Raw genomic sequence first — 24,785 nt, forward strand, 5'->3', positions numbered from 1 at the left:
TGCGGCATCTAGTAACGAGTAAAGAAACGTTACACACGAATGCATTTCGTTACTCGCATCTTTCGTATGTTTCACGCATGCGCGCGCGTATTCGTTACAAAGAACGATGTTTGTTTATTAATAAAAGTATGATTTGGAAATTCGTCGTCCAAGTTTTTTACTGTTTATTAAAGGTATTGTGTGTGTAGACAAAGTTTTAGATTCGAACAGAAACAACGTAAGAAAGTATTTTTTACAAATTATAAATATGTATGTTTTTGTTTTTTATAATCGCGTATTTTCACGTTTTATGTTCTTATCTTAAAAGATATATTATAATAAAGCCGCTCTAATGAGAGTTAATTGTTTCTTGGTTAACCAAAGCTGTTAATTATCAAATATTTTTAATTGTTTATATTCGATTTATTTTTATTTACGCGACGTCATACTGTACGCGTACGAAATACGACTCGATTCGATGCTGTTACATAACATAGCATGTGCCATGTCATGCGGTATCAGAAGTAACGAGTAACGATACGAAAGTAACGAGTACTAATTGTTATAGTAACGAATACATACGGGTACACATTTTTTCGTTACTTTTACACCTCTAGTGATGAATATTAAAATGTCTTTGGCCAAAATACATGTTATTCTTGTTCTTTGCTACGAAGGCTGAACTTTTGCCTTCACAGAATTCCCCTCCCTTATCTATGGAATTCCCTTTTTTCGGAAAATGTTTATGCGATTAATATCGAACTCTGAGCGATTGTTGCTCGGGTGATAATCGATACTTGGCGGTGCCATGCTGCACTGTGTTGCTCTCAAAATGCGTTTTGGTCGCGCGCACTGTCACGCATGCCTTGGCGAATTCAATGTTACTATTATTACTGTTAAACAATACTGATAGATTTAAATATTATATTTGAAGTTCATAATGATAAATTATCCTTGTCTTTGGAGTCGTAACAACAAATCTCAAGACTTTTTTCAAAACCAAAAATCAATATTTCCTGTTTATAGAGTGGTATAATTTCTAATTTTGAAATTGACATTTTGGTTAATCTTGTTGGGGACATTGCCTGTTATATTTATGTATTCAATTGTTGTGAGTTGTCAATTTGTTTCTGGTTTGTTGACTAATTATTTACAGTTAATTTTCTTCAATTTTCTGTATATTATAACAGTAATATGGCAGAAACAAGGAAATCTAAAAAAGATTTTCGCGATGATGGTCCTAGGGGGAGAGCGGAAGCTCCCAATTCCAGACTTTTTATTGTGTGCAACAGAAATGTAACTGAAGAAGAATTCCGAAATGCTTTTGAGCCTTACGGTAACATTGAAGAGATATGGGTCGTTAAGGACAGGAATACAGGAGAACCGAAGGGTGAGTATAATTCGTTCTTTTCCTTTGCGTTTGATTCACGTTAATGGTTTTTTGTTAGCAGTTGTGCAATTTTAGGTAATTTCTTAGATAAGATGCTTTTCCAAAAAAATAAAACCTCGAAAATGGTGTTTTTCAGTACACTTATATTTAAAAACGCTTTAAGTATTTTAGGTATTTCTTCAGAGTAATACTCGGATGTTGGGGCTCTTTAGAACGGAGAGAAAGAAATTCGGTAAACATGGATTTCACACACTACACATGTCCTTAAATTTACCCCGAAGGGATGGTTCCTCAATATCTACTGCTTTGAACTAATTTGATTTAAGTTCTGTATTGGGGAAAAAAAAAATTATATTGAATGATAAAAACCTTAAAAATAATGTTTGTGATATACTCTGTGAAAACCACGCATTGTAGGACTTCAGGGCTCGTGGGACAAGCTGTACGATGGTTCACACTCTAAATTTAATTTTTATTTATAGTAAAGTAATGCTCATTGTGTTGTAAAAATATTAAAACTGGTTTGGAAATTGCAGTATTTGCGTGGAATGACTTAGGCTGTTGTTGTCACAAGCCCTCTGTCCCAGGTGGCCGGATAGAGCAGTCTTTTTTGGAGTCAGTATTGTACTACCTGATCTTTTAATATTAGTGATACCATAGTTACTTTCATCATTTGGTAGGTATATACAGATCTGCAACCCAGTGTAGTGATTCATCAATTGTATACTACTAGAAATCACCTAATTTTTCCTATTTTATTTCGTAACATTATTTATAAATGATATTTTAATGGAATCATACAAACAGAGAATTAACTATTTTCATTTGACAATATTTGACACTTATCCTAATTCACATGTGTAAAGCCCAATGCCTCTTAGTGTTTAAAATTTACAAATATAAATTGAACTTTATTTTTGTATTTTAGTTTGTATTTTACTGTGTAACTTATCCAATTCTATTTTAACTTAAAAAATAATTAAAATAAAATGAGTAAGTAGTTGAATGTGTTTTCGATGTGAAACTCTACTATAGCCAAACTAGGATTTGATTATGAAAATATGAATTATAAAACTTTAACTGGATATGCAATAAGGAACATTTACCATATTGTTGTGCATATTAAATACAGTGAGTTATTAAAAATAATTTCCGATATACAAATTCACACAAATAATTTGTTGCATCATCAGAAAATGAACCACTACATGACTGCAGTCGCAAACTCTAGAATGGGTAATTATTGAGGAGAGGAATGAATCTAGGGGGGGGGGGGGGGAATAAATCGAAGAGGGCCATGCAATATGTCAATTTTTTGAGGCAATTCGTAACCTACTGTTGAACTTATTTAATGATATTTGAAGTGTAGCCAAGCACACCATCTGCTCCCTTGCTTGTGTCTGAGCTGGATCGGCCCGTGTGTGGACAGGGGTGACCTACGTCCAGTTCTCGAAGACGTCGGAGGCTGCCCTCGCCATGGAAGAGATGAACGGGAAGTGCATCGGCAGCCACCCGCGTCCCCTCAAGGTCATGATCGCCCACAGGTGCGTACGCTCGCCACACAGACACCGTCCAACCGTCTTATTTTGAACTGATAAAGTAAATGTATTTGCATTAAATGTTAGGGCTTCAAATTTTGGTTCGATGAGTGTTCAAAAGATAATTCTAGACAGTAGGGGAGTATCTTTAAGAATTGGACTAACCAAAGAAATTAGTAATTTTTGCATTAACTATGTGACGTAATTTTCTTGAGGGATGTCGAGATATTACTAATAATTTGCCAACCTCATGATAGTGGTGAGGGCGATGAAATAAACAGATCTTGGTTTCTGATTGCACGAGAGGGTACGAGCCATGTAATGACAAACGAAACGCCCCCGTCACGTAGTGGGAGTGCCTGTGCGTGCCTGGTTACAGCCGGGACGAGGGCTCCAAGCGGGACTCCAACGAGGAGGAGCGGCTGCTGCGACTGTTCTGCGTCGTGCCCAAGACCCACACGGACGCCGTGCTGCGCGAGCACTTCGAGCAGTTCGGGGACATCGACTACGTGTCCGTGGTGAAGGACCGCGAGACCAAGGAGAGCAAGGGCTTCGCCTACGTCAAGTACCACAGGTGCCGCTCCGAGCCCGCTCTGGTTCCGCGAGGCGACCAGGAAACGGGAGCTTGCTGAGAAAACCCACCGACTCGCGGCTTGTCCAAATTCCACCCTGCCGGGAATGGGACCAGATCGCCACGGGTCACTTGGCAGTGTGACAGGACCGCTGTCTAGTTCACCAGACACTGACATCCGTCACGTCGCTGATGAAGTGTACCAAGTCTGGTTGCCCTGTTCCCTCCCCCTTCAAAGCCAGCATGTCGGCAGAGTTAGAGTTAGAGCCTACCACAGCATTATTGTGCAGTAGAATGTTAAGTAGTATCTGAAAAAACTTATAACAAAAAATTATTTTTTTTGCATCCCTTACTTTACCCCCATTTATCGTGGTCCATATTAGTTATTATACAATTTAAAGTTCTCTCTTTTAGTGATTTGCTGTAGAATACACCTATTTTTTGGTCCTGTAAAAATTATGAAAAAGGGATTGTTTTCTGTGACTGTAAGTTCTAGTGTAATTGTGGTGACACAGACATACTGTTCTTATCTGTGAGTGGAAATACATTATTGATATTAATCAAAAGTTCTGTAGTGATCAGCTCAAAGTCATGGTGTTAAAAAAATATATAATGATTTTTAACAGCCAACAACCAACAGCAAGGGTTGTTTTTTTGCTAACTAAACTATGGGCATAAGTAAAGTATGACAAAATTTGACATAGCCATTATGACTGCCTATTACAATTTTTCTTGGTCATTCACATTATTTTCATGTGCCTTCTAGCTCGTCACTTCTATGCAGTGGTATTGTTGATGAATTTATTTTCAACCAAGAAAAAAGTGAGTGCATATTACTTAAACCCTGTTAAAAGCATTGTTTGTAATACATTTCTCTTAATCACGCTGCCTTCACTTGATCTTCACACTTGTCTGTTTCTGCATTACCCTGTTGCGAGAATTTCTGTCCTGTAAAGTAATTTTTCAAGTCCATTAAGAGGGTGTTTGGGTCTTGAAATTCTTAACAAAATAAATCTTAGAAAAATTTCGAAGGCTCAAAAAAGCTTGGTTATAAATTTTAAGTTTGAGTAATGTCGAAGGGACTATTTACACTTCGTACTGCAGTAGAGCATAGCCTTGAAAATACTTTGGCTAAGGTTTGGATAGTCGTTCATTTGATTCAGTCTGCCAGAGTCGCACGATGCAGCAGACGGCCTGACCGCGGGGCGTGTGTGCCGCCAGGGTGTCCCACGCGGCGAAGGCCTTCGAGAACTGCGACCGCATGTACAAGGCGGTGTTCGCGGAGCCGAAGAAGCCCAAGCCCATGGCCGACGTGTACGAGCGGTTCGGGGCGTCGCAGCGCTCCTCGTCGTACGACTCCTTCCCGGCCTTCCACCCGAGTGAGTGCCCCGCCGAGCAGCAGGTCTCGTGGCCTGCGGTTCAGGTGGAGATCCGCCGTTTCATTTTATTTGGATAATTATGTATTTCTAAATAATAGGTAACTAGCTGCTGTGCCTGCGCTTCGCTTTGGAAGTCTGCAGAGTACTCGCACTGCTCACAAACAAGTCCCTCGTGCCGTGCCTGGAATGGGAAAAAATAACCTAATCTAATTTTGGAAATCAAGTTATGATAAAATATTTATTAGAATTAAGACAAACTGGGAAAAAAAACATAAAAACTAATTTTTTAAACCTATACTATTTCATTAATATGGCAGAGATAACTAATTACAATGGTAACGGCTTTTCTTTTCGACGGTTTTCTCTGTAGAGTTTATACTGCAGTTATTGTCTGGCCACGAATGTTGACATCTTAAACATGATGCCCATGTCATTTTCTATACTCATCGATTACAGGCCTAACTTTTGTCTTACAAATAACCAGGGGGGAAAAAAAAGGGGGAAATTCAAACTCTAGTTTGGTAGACACAGTGCATCATGCACTTGGGAACTAAACTGACAGTGGTGAGTGGAAGTATTAAATTACAGTTGTTTATGATAAAAAAAAATGTTGAGGTATTGACCACAATCGGTTACAATTTGTTGTCCCTCATTATGAAAGTTTGACTATCGGAGGCAGGATGTTGTGGATGGAGGGGCCGGGCGCGCTGGCTGGTTGCAGAGGGGGGCAGCTTCCCGGGAGCAGACTCGAGCCGGGCGCTGCGCATCATCGCGTCGGCGGACCTGAACCAGGACCAGCTGTGGCGGCTGTTCGACATCATCCCGGGCCTCGACTTCCTCACTCTCGACCCCAAGTCCCGGGTGAGTCCGGCTCCCTCTCTGCCCCTGCTGTCCGATACAACCTGGCGTGTGCGCGCCGCAGCAGTAGGAACCAGGCGATTGTGACGATCAAGTATTGAAAAATCTATAACTCTTTATAAAAATGAATAGTTAGTTTGAGTTGGTAAACACCTAGATTGTACTCGGTCTTTAAACACACCAGTGTCTCGAAAATGTCATATGTAGGCTCCTGAAAAAATTGTAATGCGATGAACTAAAAAAAAATACCGCAAATTGTGGTGTTTTGAAGTTAAAACTTGATTATCTTTTTTTGTCTTTTTCACAAATAAACAAATGTTACATATTCACATCTTTCCCATCAAAAATATCTGAAAAGTGGTGCATTGTAGAGAAAAAAATGCATAGAATAATAATTGCTTGATATCTATTTTTGAATTAAAAAAGTATTTACTAAAAATCTTTGTATATATAACCACTAAAATTTTACCAACAGATTTTTACGAGACCACCAGAACCATCACCGTATCGCCGTATCATCACGTTCCGGGCTGATGACTGAAACTGCTTAGTTGAAAATGTATACACTCTGCATCCAAACTGCGTTACTATACCAGTTTTGACCACTTGTTTTTTCATTATGGCCTTTGAAATGTCGTCTCGGGTGTAACAAGTGACATGAGATAACACTTCAGAATTTTCTTGGAAAAAAGCGGGGGGGGGGGGGGGGGAGGGGTGCTAATGGAGCTGTCATAGGAACATAGGAACAACCATATCCCTTCCACTCCTCTCTTTGTTCCCGCTTTCCCGCTGTGAAGGTAGCTCCCTCCCCCTTGTTCGCTACACAAGCCCACCTCATCCATCACCACCCACTTTACTACTGTTTTTTAATCGTTTACTTTTCGAACTACATCTTTTTTTGCTGCAGCATGCATCCAAGATTATTATAACTGCTTGCTTGCAGTTTAGGTGTTTATAACACAGTTAGTATTTCCAGTCTTAAATGTTAATTGGTCCACATAAAAAAATGCAAAAAAAAAAAAATGCAGCGATGATGAATTTAAAAGTGTCTGTGTTATTGCATCTGATGCCTTTACACTAATGTGTAAATACTTTAACTCTCAAGTTACATTTGAATGAAGAGATTCTGTTGCAAAGCATGTAAAAAATGACAAAAGTGTGAACACCAAGCAAAATACTATGTATTTTGGTAATGATGTTGAACAAGGATTCTCTGCACCAGTATACAGGACTTTAGTGTTTCAACCCAAACATATTTCTTAACAAGTCAGAAGTTTTTCACTATTGAAAACTATTCCTGAACTCCATCATTTTGAGAACACTGAACTTTTCAGGGTTTAAGAAGAGGTTTGCAAGAAAGAAAAGCACATAATTTTGTTGAAAGTCCTAACTTCTCTGAGTATAAATTGCATTCAGTTTGCACTAGCAGTCCTGTGTGCTATCTGAAGACATACAAGCAATGTTGACAGTGAACGGTTACTTATTCACAATTTAGTCTTCACAGGCAGAATGCAGAACCTGAAATAAAGCAGTGTTGAAGTCTTCACTATGCTGTCTTTTGATGACCAAATTCATCACTTACAGTTTGAGTTGTTATGCGCCTTTAATTTTAGGTGTAGTAAGATATAACAATTACAAAATAGAATTTCTGTGTAATTATTTATAATCATTAGGTTGTAATTGATCTTTTTTAAAAATTAAATGCAGTCAATTAAAAGTGCACATAAAAATAAAATACTCTCAGTTTTAATAACCTCTTGCTTTTAAGGAAAAATACAGTTTTTTATCGCTTGATAGTTGCACACATTATACTAAAATCAAGTTTAAAAAGTAGGGGTGTGACTTTTATTGAAAAAAGCATTTTTGTTGGGTAAAGTCATTCATAAAAACAAAACCTATTAATGGAAAGTGTGTTTATTTTAAACGTAGAGTATACAAAAGCATGCCAAACAATTTAAATAAATAAGTCATTCAACAAAAACATATTGTTCAACTTTAAATAGAAAAACGAAAACCGTGACCAGAGAGTGAGCCGGAGCTAATGCACTTCCACTTACCACGAAAGAGTGCAGGTTATTCAATTTAGTTAACTCAGCACTACACAGAGCGCATTGCATTCAATCGGCGAGCTATTGATATCAATATTCAACTACGTGCACAAGCTCTATACGGGAATCAACATAAGCAATCATGAATGCCGCCAACTAGCGCTGGCTACATTTTTACAAGCGGTACACAGCAGCGATGAAGATGAACAGATAAAGTTTATAACATTTGTGAAAACGTCTTTAAAAGAATATTCACACATCCGAAAACTACGTATTTCTGATAATTAAATAAGTAAGCGGTGTAATCTGAATGAATATTAGATTTCATCTTTAAAAACATAGTTTTTTACGGTAAAACTACCTAAACAAAGTGCTTGGAATCTAACAGCGGGACTAAAAACATCATGCGACGTTTATGCGAGAATTTTTTTTCCTCCAAATTTTGACGCCCTAAAATAATGATGCTGTGATTATACATATAATGTCTTGAAATCCTATTATTTTCATTGAGTCAAAATTTATTACTCCCCAAAGATGTACCTATTTGCTTTTAGTGTTTAGTTTAAAAATTGGGAAAACTGTTTGTTACTTGGCCATGCTCGCTGTGGTCTCACGAACCGATGAAGCGAGGACCGGAGAGTGGAGAGGTGTCGTCACGGGGCTGTGCGCAGGTGAAGGGACAGGCGCTGGCGGTCTACAACAACCCCAGTGCGGCCGACTACGCCCGCGAGAAGCTGCACGGGTTCGAGTACCCGCCGGGCCAGCGCCTCATCGTCAAGCCGGAGGTGTCCGAGGGCCGCCCGCAGTGAGTACACCGAGTCCCGTCGCCGTAGCCTTGCTACTTGCCGGTGCGCATTAGGAATTCAGTAGAAAATTGTTCTGTTTTAAATGATTAGTATTCAGAGTGTTTTTGTTTTATCACATCTGTTTAATATAATGCAGTTTTTACAATTTAATGCATTAACGGTATTCTCTCATGCTTTTAATTCTGCTACTGTAAACACATATTTTGGCAGAAAAACAAAAGCCATCCCCCACTTTGGTAATACATTTGTTTTGACAGTTACTTTGAGCTCACTATTAAAGGACCAGCAGTGTTCACGGACAGGCAGCGTGGGTAAGAGTGCCTGTGTTGTTACTTTGAGCTCACTATTAAAGGACCGGCAGTGTTCACGGCCAGGCAGCGTGGGTAAGAGTGCCTGTGCCAGCGGCCGGACAGGGAGAGTGCTGTGCAGGAGCGCGTCGCGCGGCCGGCCGCCGTTGGGGCGGGACCCCTTCCAGCGGGCGTCGCCGCCGCTGCGAGCGGGCGCCGGGGGCTCCCCGCTGGGGCTGGGGCCCGACCTGCAGGCCCTCGCCGAGACCATCGCCCAGGCCACCAACCTCATCCAGGCGGCCGGCGGCCTCACCTCGGGTATGCCCGGCCACCTCGTCTCTGTTGCATGCTGACCCCGGTGATGTGAGATCTTTGAATAGGTAAATGGGTTATTTGTGCACACCATGACCTGAAGCAGAGCCATTTCTTTATGTCCGCCTTGGTCTTGTGTACGTTTTACTTGAGCACATCTTGCAGTGCAGACCATTTGTGTATATCATTAAGTGAATTTTCATTAACTAGTGTATTTGTATTGTTATCCTTCAGTTTCTTTATTTTCTCACCCTTTCGAATATTAGTTATAATATTTTTATTTATGTGAAACCTTAAACACTTTTAAATCGTAAGATACTTTTATAAACATATTCTTTTCTATACCCGTGCCAGAAATTTTGTGGAAACAATCTGACGCGTGCCCGCCCTTCCTATATTAAATATCACGTTACTTTACGTGATAATTAAACCCAAAACGAGTTTTAAGAAGTTCAGAAGCAATTCAGGGAAAAATGTTTCGGCAATAGGCCTACTCACGTAATATGCGGCGACTAATCTGTGCGACGTCGTAGGTTATAAACAAAGCAACGAACAATAGAATAATTCATTAAAGCAACCAACCATCTTTGTCCTTTATTTTTTACGTCGCTATAACCACACATATTAATGTACTGCAGAATATAATTGTAAATATGGACGAGTTATGTACACAAATGTATATTTTTCTCCTGCCACAGCTAAGCATGTACATTGTGACGCCATCTTGTGAACGGCGATCTACCAACTGTATTTATATTTTATAATAGTATAAATTTAACTAATTAAGTTGTGAAAGAAAGTTTAAATACTTTTTAATACATAGGATTGAATATATATGTATTTACATATAATTATTTATGCCACATTTATCTTTTCATTTTAATTATTAATATCTAGTTTATACTTCCACCACCAGGGCAGGGAAATTTCGGCGAGATTCATGCGCGCGCATCTCATCCCTTCCAAAGAGTAGTTAGTTCGCCCCTCCCTTCTTTTTCTTCGTTCCCGCGCATTTCTCCCTATATAAAGGCGAGGTCATCCACCTGAGAGTCAGTTGATCGGCCCGACGGCCAGTGTGGCTGGATTCCGCCCACTGACCATAGGACGATCATAGGGGGAGCAGCAGAACTACTGGCTATCCGTTTTCTGCTGCTCGCACCCCTCCTTCGCGGTTAGGCCAGCCGAGGACCTATCTCGGCCTAGGGAATTTGTCTCCCTTCCCCTCCCCTTTCTGGACGATAGGGTGTACCGTGTGTTTCAATTCAGTGTATGTTGTAAAAGCCGATGCAGGCAACAAATTGAACTGTTTCTACAATTCAGGTCAATAAAAGTTCTGTGAAAATACCGACAGTATTCTTCAATGTATAGCCTAGCTCCATCCCTCACCCCACTAGCTATTCGCCTGCATACCAGCCGAGTGTGAATCCTGCCACCAGACCAGCAGCTTGGACCTTCTCCACCCGATACCTGGCTCTCACCCAAGAGAGTCAACGGTGAGAGAAGAAGAGAGGGACAAATCCAACATAGAATTTCTAGCCAAAAAGTCAATTGGGGTGGGGGCAAGAGTTTGATAAACCTTTAAGACATGAGACATGTGTGACATACTTTCTCGCCTGCTTGTGGATTGGCTGTGTGTGCACGAGCCCGTCTGGCAGGCGTTGCAGGGTCGGGGTCCGTCCTGTCCGGCCAGCAGTCCCGGGACAGGGAGGCGTTCGACCCCGCCTACTGCTCCGTGAGTCTGCCGCCCCGCCAGCCCCTCGCCTCCGTCGACACGGAGCCTGCCGAGAGGTGACCGTGACCCCCCTCCCTCCTCAGTGTTGCTTCTAATATTCAGTGATTTTGAACAAGGGTTTTAAAAAAAATAATCATAATATAGCCGTATTTTATGGTTTATGAAATGTTTGTGTTTACTAAACACTTCCTTATATGATGGTGTTTAAGCCCACATACGATGCCCATATGTAACTTCTGTTATACCAATGGGTATAAAAATTTGCATAAAAGTTTGTAAAGCAGAAGAGAAGAAATAATTCTTAACTCTATACATACGATGCCTAGAATGTTAACAGAAAACCTCAATGCGGATGCTGACCAAATAAAGCATGTTAGGGAAAGACATATGTACATGTCAATTTAACAAAGTGGCAGCTGTTTATGTTAAAAATTATGTAATCTGGTAAATGATTTATTGATATTTTATGTTTTATAATTCATTGCAAAAAATATAACAAAGTTGTTTAATATTTAACACAAATACAAATCAATTTTGAAATTAAGTATATTGTAAATTTTTTAGGAGTTTAGTTTCAAAATCTAGTAATACAAAATTTAAAGGAGATAAGGGAAATTAGGTTTGCTTTGATGTGGTATATTTATTATATATTTATAAAGTGACATTAATCACACAGTTCATCTAGCTCATTCACAGTATTAATTGTACTAATTTCATTGTTATAATAAAAATAATGCTACTAATTCACATATTTTATTTATATTACTTGATTACTAACTTATTTTTAATACTTACTGTGAGAAATTTTAACTATCAAATTTTTGTAACCCAGTGAGAAAGAAACCCACATATTTAGCATAATAAACTTAAATCTAAAGTAAAGGAAAACCATTGGGCATTTTCATTTAAGCTAACATGTGTGGGTTTCTATGAAGTTTTAGTTAATTCGTTAATTATTATGCACAGTTGTTTCATAATAAATGTTGGCACTTTAATTAGATAATCAATTTTTTTTTAAAATTACTTTTAACTAATAATTTTATTTTATTTTAAGTAAAAATAAATCTACTTAGAATTAAATAATAAAATCAGTATTTGAGCTATGTATTTAATAACAACAATAAGATAAACTAAAGGTATTAATTCATATTTTCTTAAAGCACAATATGTATAATCCAGTAATCTGTTATTTAAAAAAAAAATAAGAAAAAAATAGTTTTTTGAGTGATGAGGTTTTGAACATCAAAAATTACCCCGCGAACACCATAACACCATAGCCGCACGCTGTACCACTACGCTACCGAAACATACGTAAGTTTTATTAAGGCTGTAATGCATTTTCATTACGTATCTTAAAACTTGGGATTACTTCTTTCTACGATTATTTCAGTTTTCCAAATATATTCCAGGGTAGTTTTACTATCATAAAGTTTCATTTGGCATTTGTTTTGTCCCCTAATGTTTATAAAAGGGACTATATAAGGGTTTATATTGCTACACGTTGGTCAGCCATCTTGACGTCTTCCACTTGTGGGTATAGCAGAACAAGATAACACGTTATATTATGGTTTTGGCTAAGACTTTGGGTATGGAAACCTTTATTCCCAGAGCCAGACCCCTTGGCAGGGCGCTGAAATGTTACCTACACAAGAGCAGGCGCACTAACAGAAAATTGGTATGAAAACTGCCAAGGAAAAGGGTATGATCTTTTTTTATAACTCGCTACATATTAGGAGCATGTAGCATTATTTTCAAACACTTTCCAACATAATCTTGTGTTTACATTTGCGCAGTTTTCTTTCTTTAAGTGTGGTTAATTTTACATATGTAATTAAATTGCACGAAAAATGTCAAACATTTCTCCTGCTACTTAAAATTTCAGGACACTGGAAAAGATGGCATTTTGGAATAGTTTGCTATATGACGGAGATTTGGAACACAGCAGACAAACTATTAAAAGAAAATATTTTAATGTATCGAATTTACTTTTTTTCGACTACAGGCAATCAATAGTATTGCTGTTTGGCACAAACGCGAAAGTGTTACATCATGTAATGTGAAAGTGTGAAATAGTGAGCTTAATCAGTTAGGTTGGGATAGCTAATTTTAAGAATACCATAGCCCATTATCCTGTTCTGAAGCGTTGTGTGCAAGTGTTTCTAATGACCTTACTGCGACGAGAGGTGTCTCAGGAATAAATGAATGGATGTCTTGTGGCAGGTTGTTCATAGTGTGCAACCCCTCTCCGCCCCCGCTGTACGCCCTGAAGGACGTCTTCTCTCGCTTCGGGAACCTCATAGACGTGTACATGATCATGGGGAAGAACTTCGGCTACGCCAAGTACGCAGTCAAGGAGTGTGCGGATGAGGCCATGCAGGTCCGTGGCGTGCTGTGCCGTTCTCAGTAGTTACAGACAAGCTTTCATGGTTTTATTTTTAGGCCACTTTCATTTTTAAAACAACGAGATTTCAGTATTATTGTTTTTATTTATTATGAACTCTGTTTCATTCATAAAGATAGCACAATTTTCGACACTTACTTGTTCAATGATACTTAATTTACTGTCATTTTTACTGATACGTGACACGCTTTTACAATACGCTACAACCTTGTTAACCCAGACCAACTGGGGCCAGTTTATGCAGAGAATGAGGGAAAAAACTATCAAAAAGAACATTTATGTACTTACCAAAAATATTTTTAATGCATTTTTAATTTATTATCGGCACACTTTCGCCTAAAAAAAATATGTATTTACACTGTACACAATATAGTTACAAAATGGTCAAGTAAAAAATACAGTGAGCTTTTGCTGCCTCAGTTTTGTGCATTGCCTATGAGCAGCGCAAACTCCATCTACTTTGGCATTAGAAGCTTGTTTGGCGATGTTTCTACTGGACTCTCGAAATAAACTTTTAATTTCTCTATGTTTGCTACTGCTTCTGCGAGGGTCATAACCACAGCGAGTGTCCAGTTTGCTGCACAGCAACAGCAGGCGGAGAGTGCAATGAACTCGCAAGTCGGCGAGTGGATTCCAGTAATGTACCTCTGAGAATAGTTGTTTTTCATATGTGAAACAAGTCTTCATTTACTGGTCCGGGTTAAATATGTTCTTATGTATCATGATTTGTAGTAAACATAACAACTGCGAACAGTAAAAAAAATCAGCAAGTGTGTGTTTCCATTTGTAAAATGTTTCAATTTTGTGATTTAAAAATTAGATACTAATAACAGTTGCAATATCAAAACAAGCAAAAAAAAAACTTGATGTAAGCTTTTGGACATACGCTATTGCTTGCTTGCAATGGCGTATGTCCAAAAGCTTACATCAAGTCATGAACTCCCATTGCACAAATCTTTCAAAGATAAGCAAAAAATTGTTCAATATTGGTACATACATTTTGGTACTAACTCCATGCAATAATTTACATTCTTTAAATTTAATATATTAAAAAATTAAAAATATTTAGGTATTTTACTTGATTCCTAGTTATATTTATAACTTTTCATCGAATCCCGTATATTTAATTCCAATAGACTACTGTCAATAAGTACATTACATTCAGTGTTCGAATAGAGTATGACAAAAACTTAACTGGAAACTGTAATTTTGATCACTCGCATGTGTTTACCTGTAATACAGGAAGAAGTGCGTAGTGCTCTGAGCCCACAGGGGAATTCACGCTATTCAAAACCAAAACTTTGAACACGCTCATGCTTCAGGCCGTTGACAACATACAAGACATGAGATGTTTTAGGGAGCATGCGTGATTATTAGAGAAACATGGAATTGCAAACATATTAGTTCTAATAGCGGGAGCAAAAACATCATTTGTGACGTTTACGAGATACGTAAGTTTTTTTCATCCCAATTTTGACGGCCTGAAATGCGGGTGCTACGATGATGCGATAGAAGAGGGTAATGTTGAAGCGGCGAGGGGAGAGGGGAGAGAACCGGCCGGGAGACGGTGCTGTGTCTGTGTGGTGCGCAGACGCTGCACGGCCAGGAGCTGTGTGGCAGCCGGCTGAAGGTGCTGCCGGCAGACCCCCGCGAGGACCGTCGCAAGAGGATCAAGATGGACGAGTAAGTGCCCCCCAGGTAAGCACCTGTGCACCCCTGTGCCGGGACGAGGCCGTGGAGGGCAGGGAACACCGCGTCCTTCCAGGCAGATCCGTCGGTTCCAACGGGAAGCTTGGTGGGTGTTGCCATGTGCCAAATTGGTATCTCCTGCTAAAGTTTTCTCGCTTGTAATTTTTTTTTTTTCTGAAACTGAATGAACATAATCGATAATTTTTTTCCCCCTGATGTATGATGTAGGCGGGGATAATGGCATGTGGAAAAGTTTTTTTTTTAAATTGTGTTAGTGTAGGAACTGTTACGATACCTTCTTTTCCGATACCAATCCCCGATAAACCTATTCCTGTTGCTGCATTGATCATTACAATTATTGGCCACACTTTATGGCTAAATAATTGGCACATAATGTTTTTATATACATATATAAAACAATATGTGTCAATTATTTAGCCATAAAGTGTGGCCAATAATTGTATGTTAAATTCTCAAACATATACATATGTTTGAGAATGTAATTTTTTTCATAAACCTAAATTCAAAGCAATTTTATTGAAAACTAGCTAAACTCAGCCATTCTTTGCTGTGGCTTAGCCTGAAATGAAAAGAATAGGAACGTATTTAAAAATATTCTAGTGACCATAGATTTATAGAGTAAACACATTATTCAATTAAATACTCTGCTGTGCTGTGGAATGAAAGGAAAAGAGGAAAAAAAATTTCTTTTCACATAAAATAATTTATTTTTAAGCCAGTGGATGGACTATATTTTTTATTTGCCTGTTTTCTGCGTAAACATAAACATAAAATGTTTTACTGATCTTGAGCATATAATGTATAATTGCCCATGAGAGAAGCTTTCGTTATATAAATTAAAACCGCACACCTGCAATAATTGCACTTGGGCTTTATTGGTAATCATAGCGAACACAAGGCATACTGGAAATTGAAGCCCTTTGAACTTGAACACTGCGTCGGTCGGAATGAGTGGTATTCGTGGAAGTAGTAAGTCTTCACCTTTATGAGGTCCAATCACAATTGTTCTCTCAATTAGATAGTTCATTATTTTTTTAACCCCTAATTGTTTGCCATTGCATATCTTTGGTTTCGGAGTAATATAATTGGCACACAAATTTTCAAATTCAGAATGACAGTAATCCGATAACGTAGAGTGAATTAAGAAATTTTGTTGCAAAATTCATTACTTCATTTTTGTTTATCACGGAGTCAGTGAATTTGTATGTCACTGTTTTACCTGCGATTCTGTTTAGAATGATGTTTTTTTATATCATATACGTCAACATTTTTAGTCCCTAGAATGGCTCTTCCACATAACCAAGCGTGATTTCGATAATTTGTTTTGATGCTTTGGAAAACATGGTTTTACAAATTCTTCTTTTGAATTCACAATGTTGCAAAAATTATATGGGAAGGTGATTTTTCCTGTTTCTGGAATTGTAGGTGGAGTGCCTCTAGTGAACTAGAGTAATTGTCTTGAAAAAATGTTAGCTGTTGTATCGTATCGGTTTGAAGCTGAACTCTCATATTTGTTGTTACATGCAATTTTTGACTGTGCTCCAAAAAAGTTGAATATTACAAACAATCATTAAATTCATCAACTGGTGTTGAGCAAGGTATACCTGGAAGCGTTTGCCTGAAAAGTCACCGGATAGTAACACCAACGCTCCATCAAATTGAACTTGATTATTTCTCAAGTCTTTCAAGGTATCGTCTAATGCTTCCAATTACTTCTTGTGAGCCAACTCGTAAATCACATTGTATGGCGAGCGAAAATAAAAGATGGCGGTAAGAGTAATTTTTGTTTTTATTTTTTTTATTTATTTTTGGTACGAAGAATATATTCTGTGAAGAGTCCAATCTTCTTTCTCGCTAGACCTTCCAGAGATAATTAAGATGTAAACTACATATTAACAAAATGTAAATGAAAGGTATAAAAATTCTATTTAAAAAAAATATATATCAGATGCATATGTGTTTATTTCTAATTGAACACCATAATATCAAAATCCATGCTTCTTTGAAAATAAATAACAGACTTCCCAAAAAAATCAGAGTTTTTTTTTTTAATTTACTATAAAAACATTTGCATATTGAAATGCAATGATTTTTCTAATAAATAATAGTACTAAATAATGTCCGATCACCAATCACTTGCACTTAAAAATGTTTATTCGCAAGTCACTCAATGTCTGTCAAGTTCCACAGTTCGCACTCCTCACTGGAGCCAGGCTTGAGAGTGGTTCGCCCCTCACCTCGCGCCACTCAGTCGCACTCTCAGGTCCCGTCGCTCGTCGCGCCACTCAGTCGCACTCTCAGGTCCCGTCGCTCGTCGCGCCACTCAGTCGCACTCTCAGGTCCCGTCGCTCGTCGCGCCACTCAGTCGCACTCTCAGGTCCCGTCGCTCGTCGCGCCACTATCGAGGGTCTCTCGCCCTCTTCGCCGATGTCGCACTTCCCTTCACTCGTGAAACTCTCCGAGCTCTCCGAACTTGCTTGGAACTGTTGCGGAACTCACGCGGAGGTCGGCTCTGCTGCTCAAGTACTTGTAGCGTCCTTCTCGAACCGACGAGAGCTGCTGTGATGAGTTGCGTCCCCGGGCCGACCTGACGCCTGAACAGTTCGGATAGCCTGTGTTTATTCATGCCACTCGGCACGGCGGCCCGCGGAATCCCCGAGGTCGCTCCGATAGATGACACGTGGGTAGGGGGAGGGGTGGTTAGGTCGAGCTGCGCTGATGCGCGTGTGACGTCAGTGACTGTGTGAGACATCCCGGGCCAGACTACTGCTCAGGTATGTGGCCCGCGTCGCATCTCTGCTTTCCCAGTTTGTAACAATCATTTACTGGGTAAACATCTTCATTTATATTTACTGGTAATAAACAGTGCCTAAGAAGATTTTCCTTTCAAAATGTTGTAAAAATTTTCAATTAAAATAAAAAAATATATTTAAAACTAAAACAATCATAGCAAGTATTTAAAAACGATGACAGTTGTGAACGTATTTCCTGTGATACCTGTGACGGCGGAGAGGCGATGGAGCAGCGCTGGGGTAATGTCTTACAGACAGCGCTCGTTAGAGACGGCAGTGCCTCGAGCGAGTCAGCAAGTGGCCGGACTGTGGCCTCTGGAACACAGGTGTGCCACCTCACTCCACACGTGTATTCTGGGCTCGTAGACGCAGGGAAGACGCACCATGGGTGGAGACGAGAATGCCTTGAGTAAACCCCACCTACCACCGGCAATAACTGCCGTGTCTCCCGTCGACAGACGTTTGTGGAGGTCCGGCCAGGGTTGGCGGGGCAGGAACCTGGGTCGCTACGCTCCCGACTGAGAACTGCTGGGCTGTACTGAACAGACTGCGTGATGGCTACCACAGAGCGAACCTGAACTGCTGGAGTAGCACGGAGGGTGTTTCCGTGCACTCTTGACCTGAACTTGCGTCCCTCGAGAGCCACCGAGACGCTTGACTAACACTGGGTGTCACCCACGTCAAACCAGACTTAACACTGGGTGTCACCCACGTCGAACCAGACTCAACACTGGGTGTCACCCACGTCGAACCAGACTCAACACTGGGTGTCACCCACGTCGAACCAGACTCAACACTGGGTGTCACCCACGTCGAACCAGACTCAACACTGGGTGTCACCCACGTCAAACCAGACTTAACACTGGGTGTCACCCACGTCGAACCAGACTCAACACTGGGTGTCACCCACGTCGAACCAGACTCAACACTGGGTGTCACCCACGTCGAACCAGACTCAACACTGGGTGTCACCCACGTCGAACCAGACTCAACACTGGGTGTCACCCACGTCGAACCAGACTCAACACTGGGTGTCACCCACGTCGAACCAGACTCAACACTGGGTGTCACCCACGTCGAACCAGACTCAACACTGGGTGTCACCCACGTCGAACCAGACTCAACACTGGGTGTCACCCACGTCGAACCAGACTCAACACTGGGTGTCACCCACGTCGAACCAGACTCAACACTGGGTGTCACCCACGTCGAACCAGACTTAACACTGGGTGTCACCCACGTCGAACCAGACTCAACACTGGGTGTCACCCACGTCGAACCAGACTCAACACTGGGTGTCACCCACGTCGAACCAGACTTAACACTGGGTGTCACCCACGTCGAACCAGACTCAACACTGGGTGTCACCCACGTCGAACCAGACTCAACACTGGGTGTCACCCACGTCAAACCAGACTTAACACTGGGTGTCACCCACGTCGAACCAGACTGAACACTGGGTGTCACCCACGTCGAACCAGACTCAACACTGGGTGTCACCCACGTCGAACCAGACTTAACACTGGGTGTCACCCACGTCGAACCAGACTTAACACTGGGTGTCACCCACGTCGAACCAGACTCAACACTGGGTGTCACCCACGTCGAACCAGACTCAACACTGGGTGTCACCCACGTCGAACCAGACTCAACACTGGGTGTCACCCACGTCGAACCAGACTCAACACTGGGTGTCACCCACGTCGAACCAGACTTAACACTGGGTGTCACCCACGTCGAACCAGACTCAACACTGGGTGTCACCCACGTCGAACCAGACTCAACACTGGGTGTCACCCACGTCGAACCAGACTTAACACTGGGTGTCACCCACGTCGAACCAGACTCAACACTGGGTGTCACCCACGTCGAACCAGACTCAACACTGGGTGTCACCCACGTCGAACCAGACTTAACACTGGGTGTCACCCACGTCGAACCAGACTCAACACTGGGTGTCACCCACGTCGAACCAGACTGAACACTGGGTGTCACCCACGTCGAACCAGACTTAACACTGGGTGTCACCCACGTCGAACCAGACTGAACACTGGGTGTCACCCACGTCGAACCAGACTTAACACTGGGTGTCACCCACGTCGAACCAGACTCAACACTGGGTGTCACCCACGTCGAACCAGACTCAACACTGGGTGTCACCCACGTCGAACCACACTCAACACTGGGTGTCACCCACGTCGAACCAGACTGAACACTGGGTGTCACCCACGTCGAACCAGACTGAACACTGGGTGTCACCCACGTCGAACCAGACTGAACACTGGGTGTCACCCACGTCGAACCAGACTTAACACTGGGTGTCACCCACGTCGAACCAGACTCAACACTGGGTGTCACCCACGTCGAACCAGACTCAACACTGGGTGTCACCCACGTCGAACCAGACTGAACACTGGGTGTCACCCACGTCAAACCAGACTTAACACTGGGTGTCACCCACGTCGAACCAGACTGAACACTGGGTGTCACCCACGTCGAACCAGACTGAACACTGGGTGTCACCCACGTCGAACCAGACTGAACACTGGGTGTCACCCACGTCAAACCAGACTTAACACTGGGTGTCACCCACGTCGAACCAGACTCAACACTGGGTGTCACCCACGTCGAACCAGACTTAACACTGGGTGTCACCCACGTCGAACCAGACTCAACACTGGGTGTCACCCACGTCAAACCAGACTTAACACTGGGTGTCAACCACGTCGAACCAGACTTAACACTGGGTGTCACCCACGTCGAACCAGACTGAACACTGGGTGTCACCCACGTCGAACCAGACTTAACACTGGGTGTCACCCACGTCGAACCAGACTCAACACTGGGTGTCACCCACGTCAAACCAGACTTAACACTGGGTGTCACCCACGTCGAACCAGACTCAACACTGGGTGTCACCCACGTCAAACCAGACTTAACACTGGGTGTCACCCACGTCGAACCAGACTCAACACTGGGTGTCACCCACGTCGAACCAGACTCAACACTGGGTGTCACCCACGTCGAACCAGACTCAACACTGGGTGTCACCCACGTCGAACCAGACTCAACACTGGGTGTCACCCACGTCAAACCAGACTTAACACTGGGTGTCACCCACGTCGAACCAGACTTAACACTGGGTGTCACCCACGTCGAACCAGACTCAACACTGGGTGTCACCCACGTCAAACCAGACTTAACACTGGGTGTCACCCACGTCGAACCAGACTCAACACTGGGTGTCACCCACGTCAAACCAGACTCAACACTGGGTGTCACCCACGTCGAACCAGACTCAACACTGGGTGTCACCCACGTCGAACCAGACTCAACACTGGGTGTCACCCACGTCGAACCAGACTCAACACTGGGTGTCACCCATGTCGAACCAGACTCAACACTGGGTGTCACCCACGTCGAACCAGACTTAACACTGGGTGTCACCCACGTCGAACCAGACTCAACACTGGGTGTCACCCACGTCGAACCAGACTCAACACTGGGTGTCACCCACGTCGAACCAGACTTAACACTGGGTGTCACCCACGTCGAACCAGACTCAACACTGGGTGTCACCCACGTCAAACCAGACTCAACACTGGGTGTCACCCACGTCAAACCAGACTTAACACTGGGTGTCACCCACGTCGAACCAGACTTAACACTGGGTGTCACCCACGTCAAACCAGACTTAACACTGGGTGTCACCCACGTCGAACCAGACTCAACACTGGGTGTCACCCACGTCGAACCAGACTTAACACTGGGTGTCACCCACGTCAAACCAGACTTAACACTGGGTGTCACCCACTTCAAACCAGACTTAACACTGGGTGTCACCCACGTCAAACCAGACTTAACACTGGGTGTCACCCACGTCGAACCAGACTTAACACTGCGACACTGATGCTGTGAGGGAGCGTCTCTCCCGGGCGTCTATTACTTCAGCTCTCAGATGCTACTGTACTTAAAATATATGTAATTTAAACAATGGATTATGGTTTTCATTAAATAATATAAAATAATTCAAGCCAAATACCAGATGAACTGCAATTCTGAGCCGATGTTGGTTTTGCTCAGATTTTGATGCTGATGAGAATCATATTCCGATACTGCCGAAGCTGATACTGATATTCACTGTTTTTGATGGTAAACTATTGCCCAGCTAATATTTAAGTGGATTAAACCTTATGCATATAGTTGTTAAGTTCATTTATTTTTATTTTATTCAAAATTGTAACAAACACATTTGTAATTATATGTTAAAAAACCGTTTTTAGATCATAATATCTAGTCATAAATGATAAACACTGGAAAATGGTTTTGAACTCTTAATTAATCTAAACACTATCTAGAGAATTGTAAATACAATAAATCAAGAAAATGTGGTGCAGAAATAAATAGTTTTCACATTGATACAGTCAAGCTTTTTTTTTTTTAAGAACAGTGGGCCTAAATTGACAGCAAAGATAAACATAAAACTTTAATTTGGCTCAAAGAAGAGTAATATAATTTTAGTATTGTTTTTGACATTCAAAAAATCAAAACCTATCCAAACAAAATTAATATGATACTATAGAAATAATTAACTATACATAACTCATATTTTAAATGGCTGGAATTCATAATGGAACCATTTCCCCACGTACAAACGTTGCATTTAAAAAATACAAGTTCACATAGATATTCACATTATACTTCCAGAATGTGTGCTGCATTAATGGAAGAAAAATTTTGTTTACAACCACCAATTATATGTATGTTCATATTCACTGCTGCATTACTACACAAAGGTTGAAAGATCTTGGTTAGCAATTGATTGTTGCTTAGTTCGAGATATTATCGTGCCTGCAACACTGCAAAATGGTAGCCATTGTGTATGAAATGCTCCACAATTATACATGTTGCTAAATCTATGACAAAGATGTTTTGTAAACTTTGACCTTGAGATAAAATCTTTAATTTCATCGTAGTTTTGTGAATATTGACAATGTGTTTGAAACATTTTACATGGAAAATGGTGTGTTGTAAACATAAGTGAGATGAATATACGTGTGGCCAAATAGTAAAATTCTAAGGAGGAAGAAATATTATTTTAACTATGTGAGATTTTGTACTAATTAGAAATTAATACTATAAAAACACAATTATAATGGACTCAAATGGTTAAAAAGGTCATAAAATGATTTTACCATATGGATAGGACACCAATAAAATCTTTTTCCAGTATCTGTAATTTTTAGGTGAATCACACGCGTTACAGATCGTAGTGATATGGGCCGATTTTGATTGCGATATTGGTATCGGCTCAGCTCTGATAGCAATTAATAATATTTACTTAACCATAATATGAATTTTTTTTAAATCGACACATTTTCACTGTAGATATTAAAACTAACAAAATGAATTCTTGATTTTGCATTTTGTAAATTTTGTTTATTTTGATAATATACAAATTGCGAAAAACAAATCATGAGATATGTGGTAATTATTTCATAGAAGATCAGATCAGGTGACCATAGTGAATATGAACAGGAACTTGGTGTATTGGGCAGTGTCGTCACGGACTCGGAGAGCAAGTGTGATGGGTGTGTTTCTCTCTGTTGCCTAGCGTCAGAGTGACGAGTGACGGACATGACAGCCCAGCAGACACACTACAGAGAATGGACGCTGGACTCCCTCCCTCAGTTGACGACCACTGCTGCCACCCTTCAACCAGTCTTGACGTTCTGTGAACACGTTCGAACGTTGTGTGGCATTGTTTGGGGTTTACTAGCGCCTGATCCTCACTCTAGTGTTATGAAATGGCCAACACACATCCGTGGCTTGTCTGGGATTTGAACCCGGTACCCTGGTTGGTCGGAGAATGATGCCTCGACTGTCTCTGCCATTAAGATTATCCTTCATTAATAAACATTGTAACATTTAGAAAGAATAAAACCTTTGTGTAGGCAGTGTTGAAATGCATGTTTGTAGTATTCACATTATTATACATGTTATGTACCGATGTATGTTGTATTAGTTAAAGATGTTTGGATGAGTAGGTGTTGATAAGTGCCCTGTAGTTTAACTCCATGTTTGTTTCTCTACTCTCTAACAAGTACTGCTATATAGTGAACCCAAACGGGAACCATACTCATCACTATTTCGGTGAGGAGCATTTAGCATAAATTGCAATAAAAATTGCTTAGTTTTACGTAACACAGATGTGGTGTTTGGTAGGTACATTCTAATATGAGGCATAATTTAAATGAACCCAGATTTAGTCGAAGCGTTAGTTGTACGTGCTGGATAGCGGTAGCCTTAGATGAGCCTGCCTGACCCCAGGTACATTACCTTTACCCTTTTGACCTTTTTGATATTACAAAGTTCATTGAAACCTCATACATAAATAATTATTGGCATAAATTAGTAAACACAAATAAGTTTTAGAGTATTTTCATTGATTCCCTAATGAAATAGAAGTGTTTATAAAAATTGGTATTATTTTTAAGTTGATGAGATGCTTAGGTAAACGAGGGTTAAAATATGTAAACATTTTTTTAATTAATACCTAGTGAAATAGATTAGTTGAATCGCTGAAAATATTTTGTGTTCTGTTTTATTAACAGGATTTTCCTTAATCTGCTTATTGTCATGACTATGAGTTAAGTATGGAAATAGGTGTTATTCTGCTAATCTAAAGTGAAATATAGAAGAATGGACAAATGATGTGCATTATGAATATGTTTAGGTGTAATAAAAAAAATTTTTTAAATAAAAAAATATAATAAAAATTATTTATGCTGAGTCAGAATGTCTTTGTCATCTGAAAAAATAAAATTCATTCATAGTGTGGTGATAAATTACTGTTTCTTTAACAGTTAGTATAAGGACAGTAATTAGGTAGTAGTAAAGATTAGTAAGTCCTTTTAAGAAGTTTTCCTTCCTAATGTCCTTGACCTGTAGGTATAATGTAATTTAACACTTTTAATAAGTC

The 24,785-nt window shown here is 40.7% G+C and overlaps 1 protein-coding gene across 2 annotated transcripts; it reads left to right on the forward strand.

Moving 5' to 3' along the window:
- The first annotated feature begins 1,086 nt into the window (after nt 1-1,086).
- On the forward strand, nt 1,087-24,582 carry LOC134532160 (RNA-binding protein 45). Of its 2 annotated transcripts, none has more exons than XM_063368531.1 (11): nt 1,087-1,369; nt 2,799-2,913; nt 3,287-3,481; nt 4,700-4,857; nt 5,579-5,718; nt 8,435-8,568; nt 8,999-9,174; nt 10,824-10,956; nt 13,121-13,277; nt 14,893-14,984; nt 23,418-24,582. In XM_063368531.1, exons 1-11 carry the CDS (start codon nt 1,174-1,176, stop codon nt 23,539-23,541), a joined length of 1,620 nt encoding a protein of 539 aa, XP_063224601.1. In that variant the 5' UTR covers nt 1,087-1,173; the 3' UTR covers nt 23,542-24,582. The 2 variants fall into 2 exon arrangements, with proteins under 2 accessions (XP_063224601.1, XP_063224602.1); XM_063368532.1 differs by having other exon boundaries at nt 14,893-14,999; nt 23,418-23,546.
- The last annotated feature ends 203 nt before the right edge of the window (nt 24,583-24,785 follow it).

This window comes from Bacillus rossius, chromosome 5 (assembly GCF_032445375.1).
Source record: "Bacillus rossius redtenbacheri isolate Brsri chromosome 5, Brsri_v3, whole genome shotgun sequence".
NCBI lineage: Eukaryota > Metazoa > Arthropoda > Insecta > Phasmatodea > Bacillidae > Bacillus > Bacillus rossius.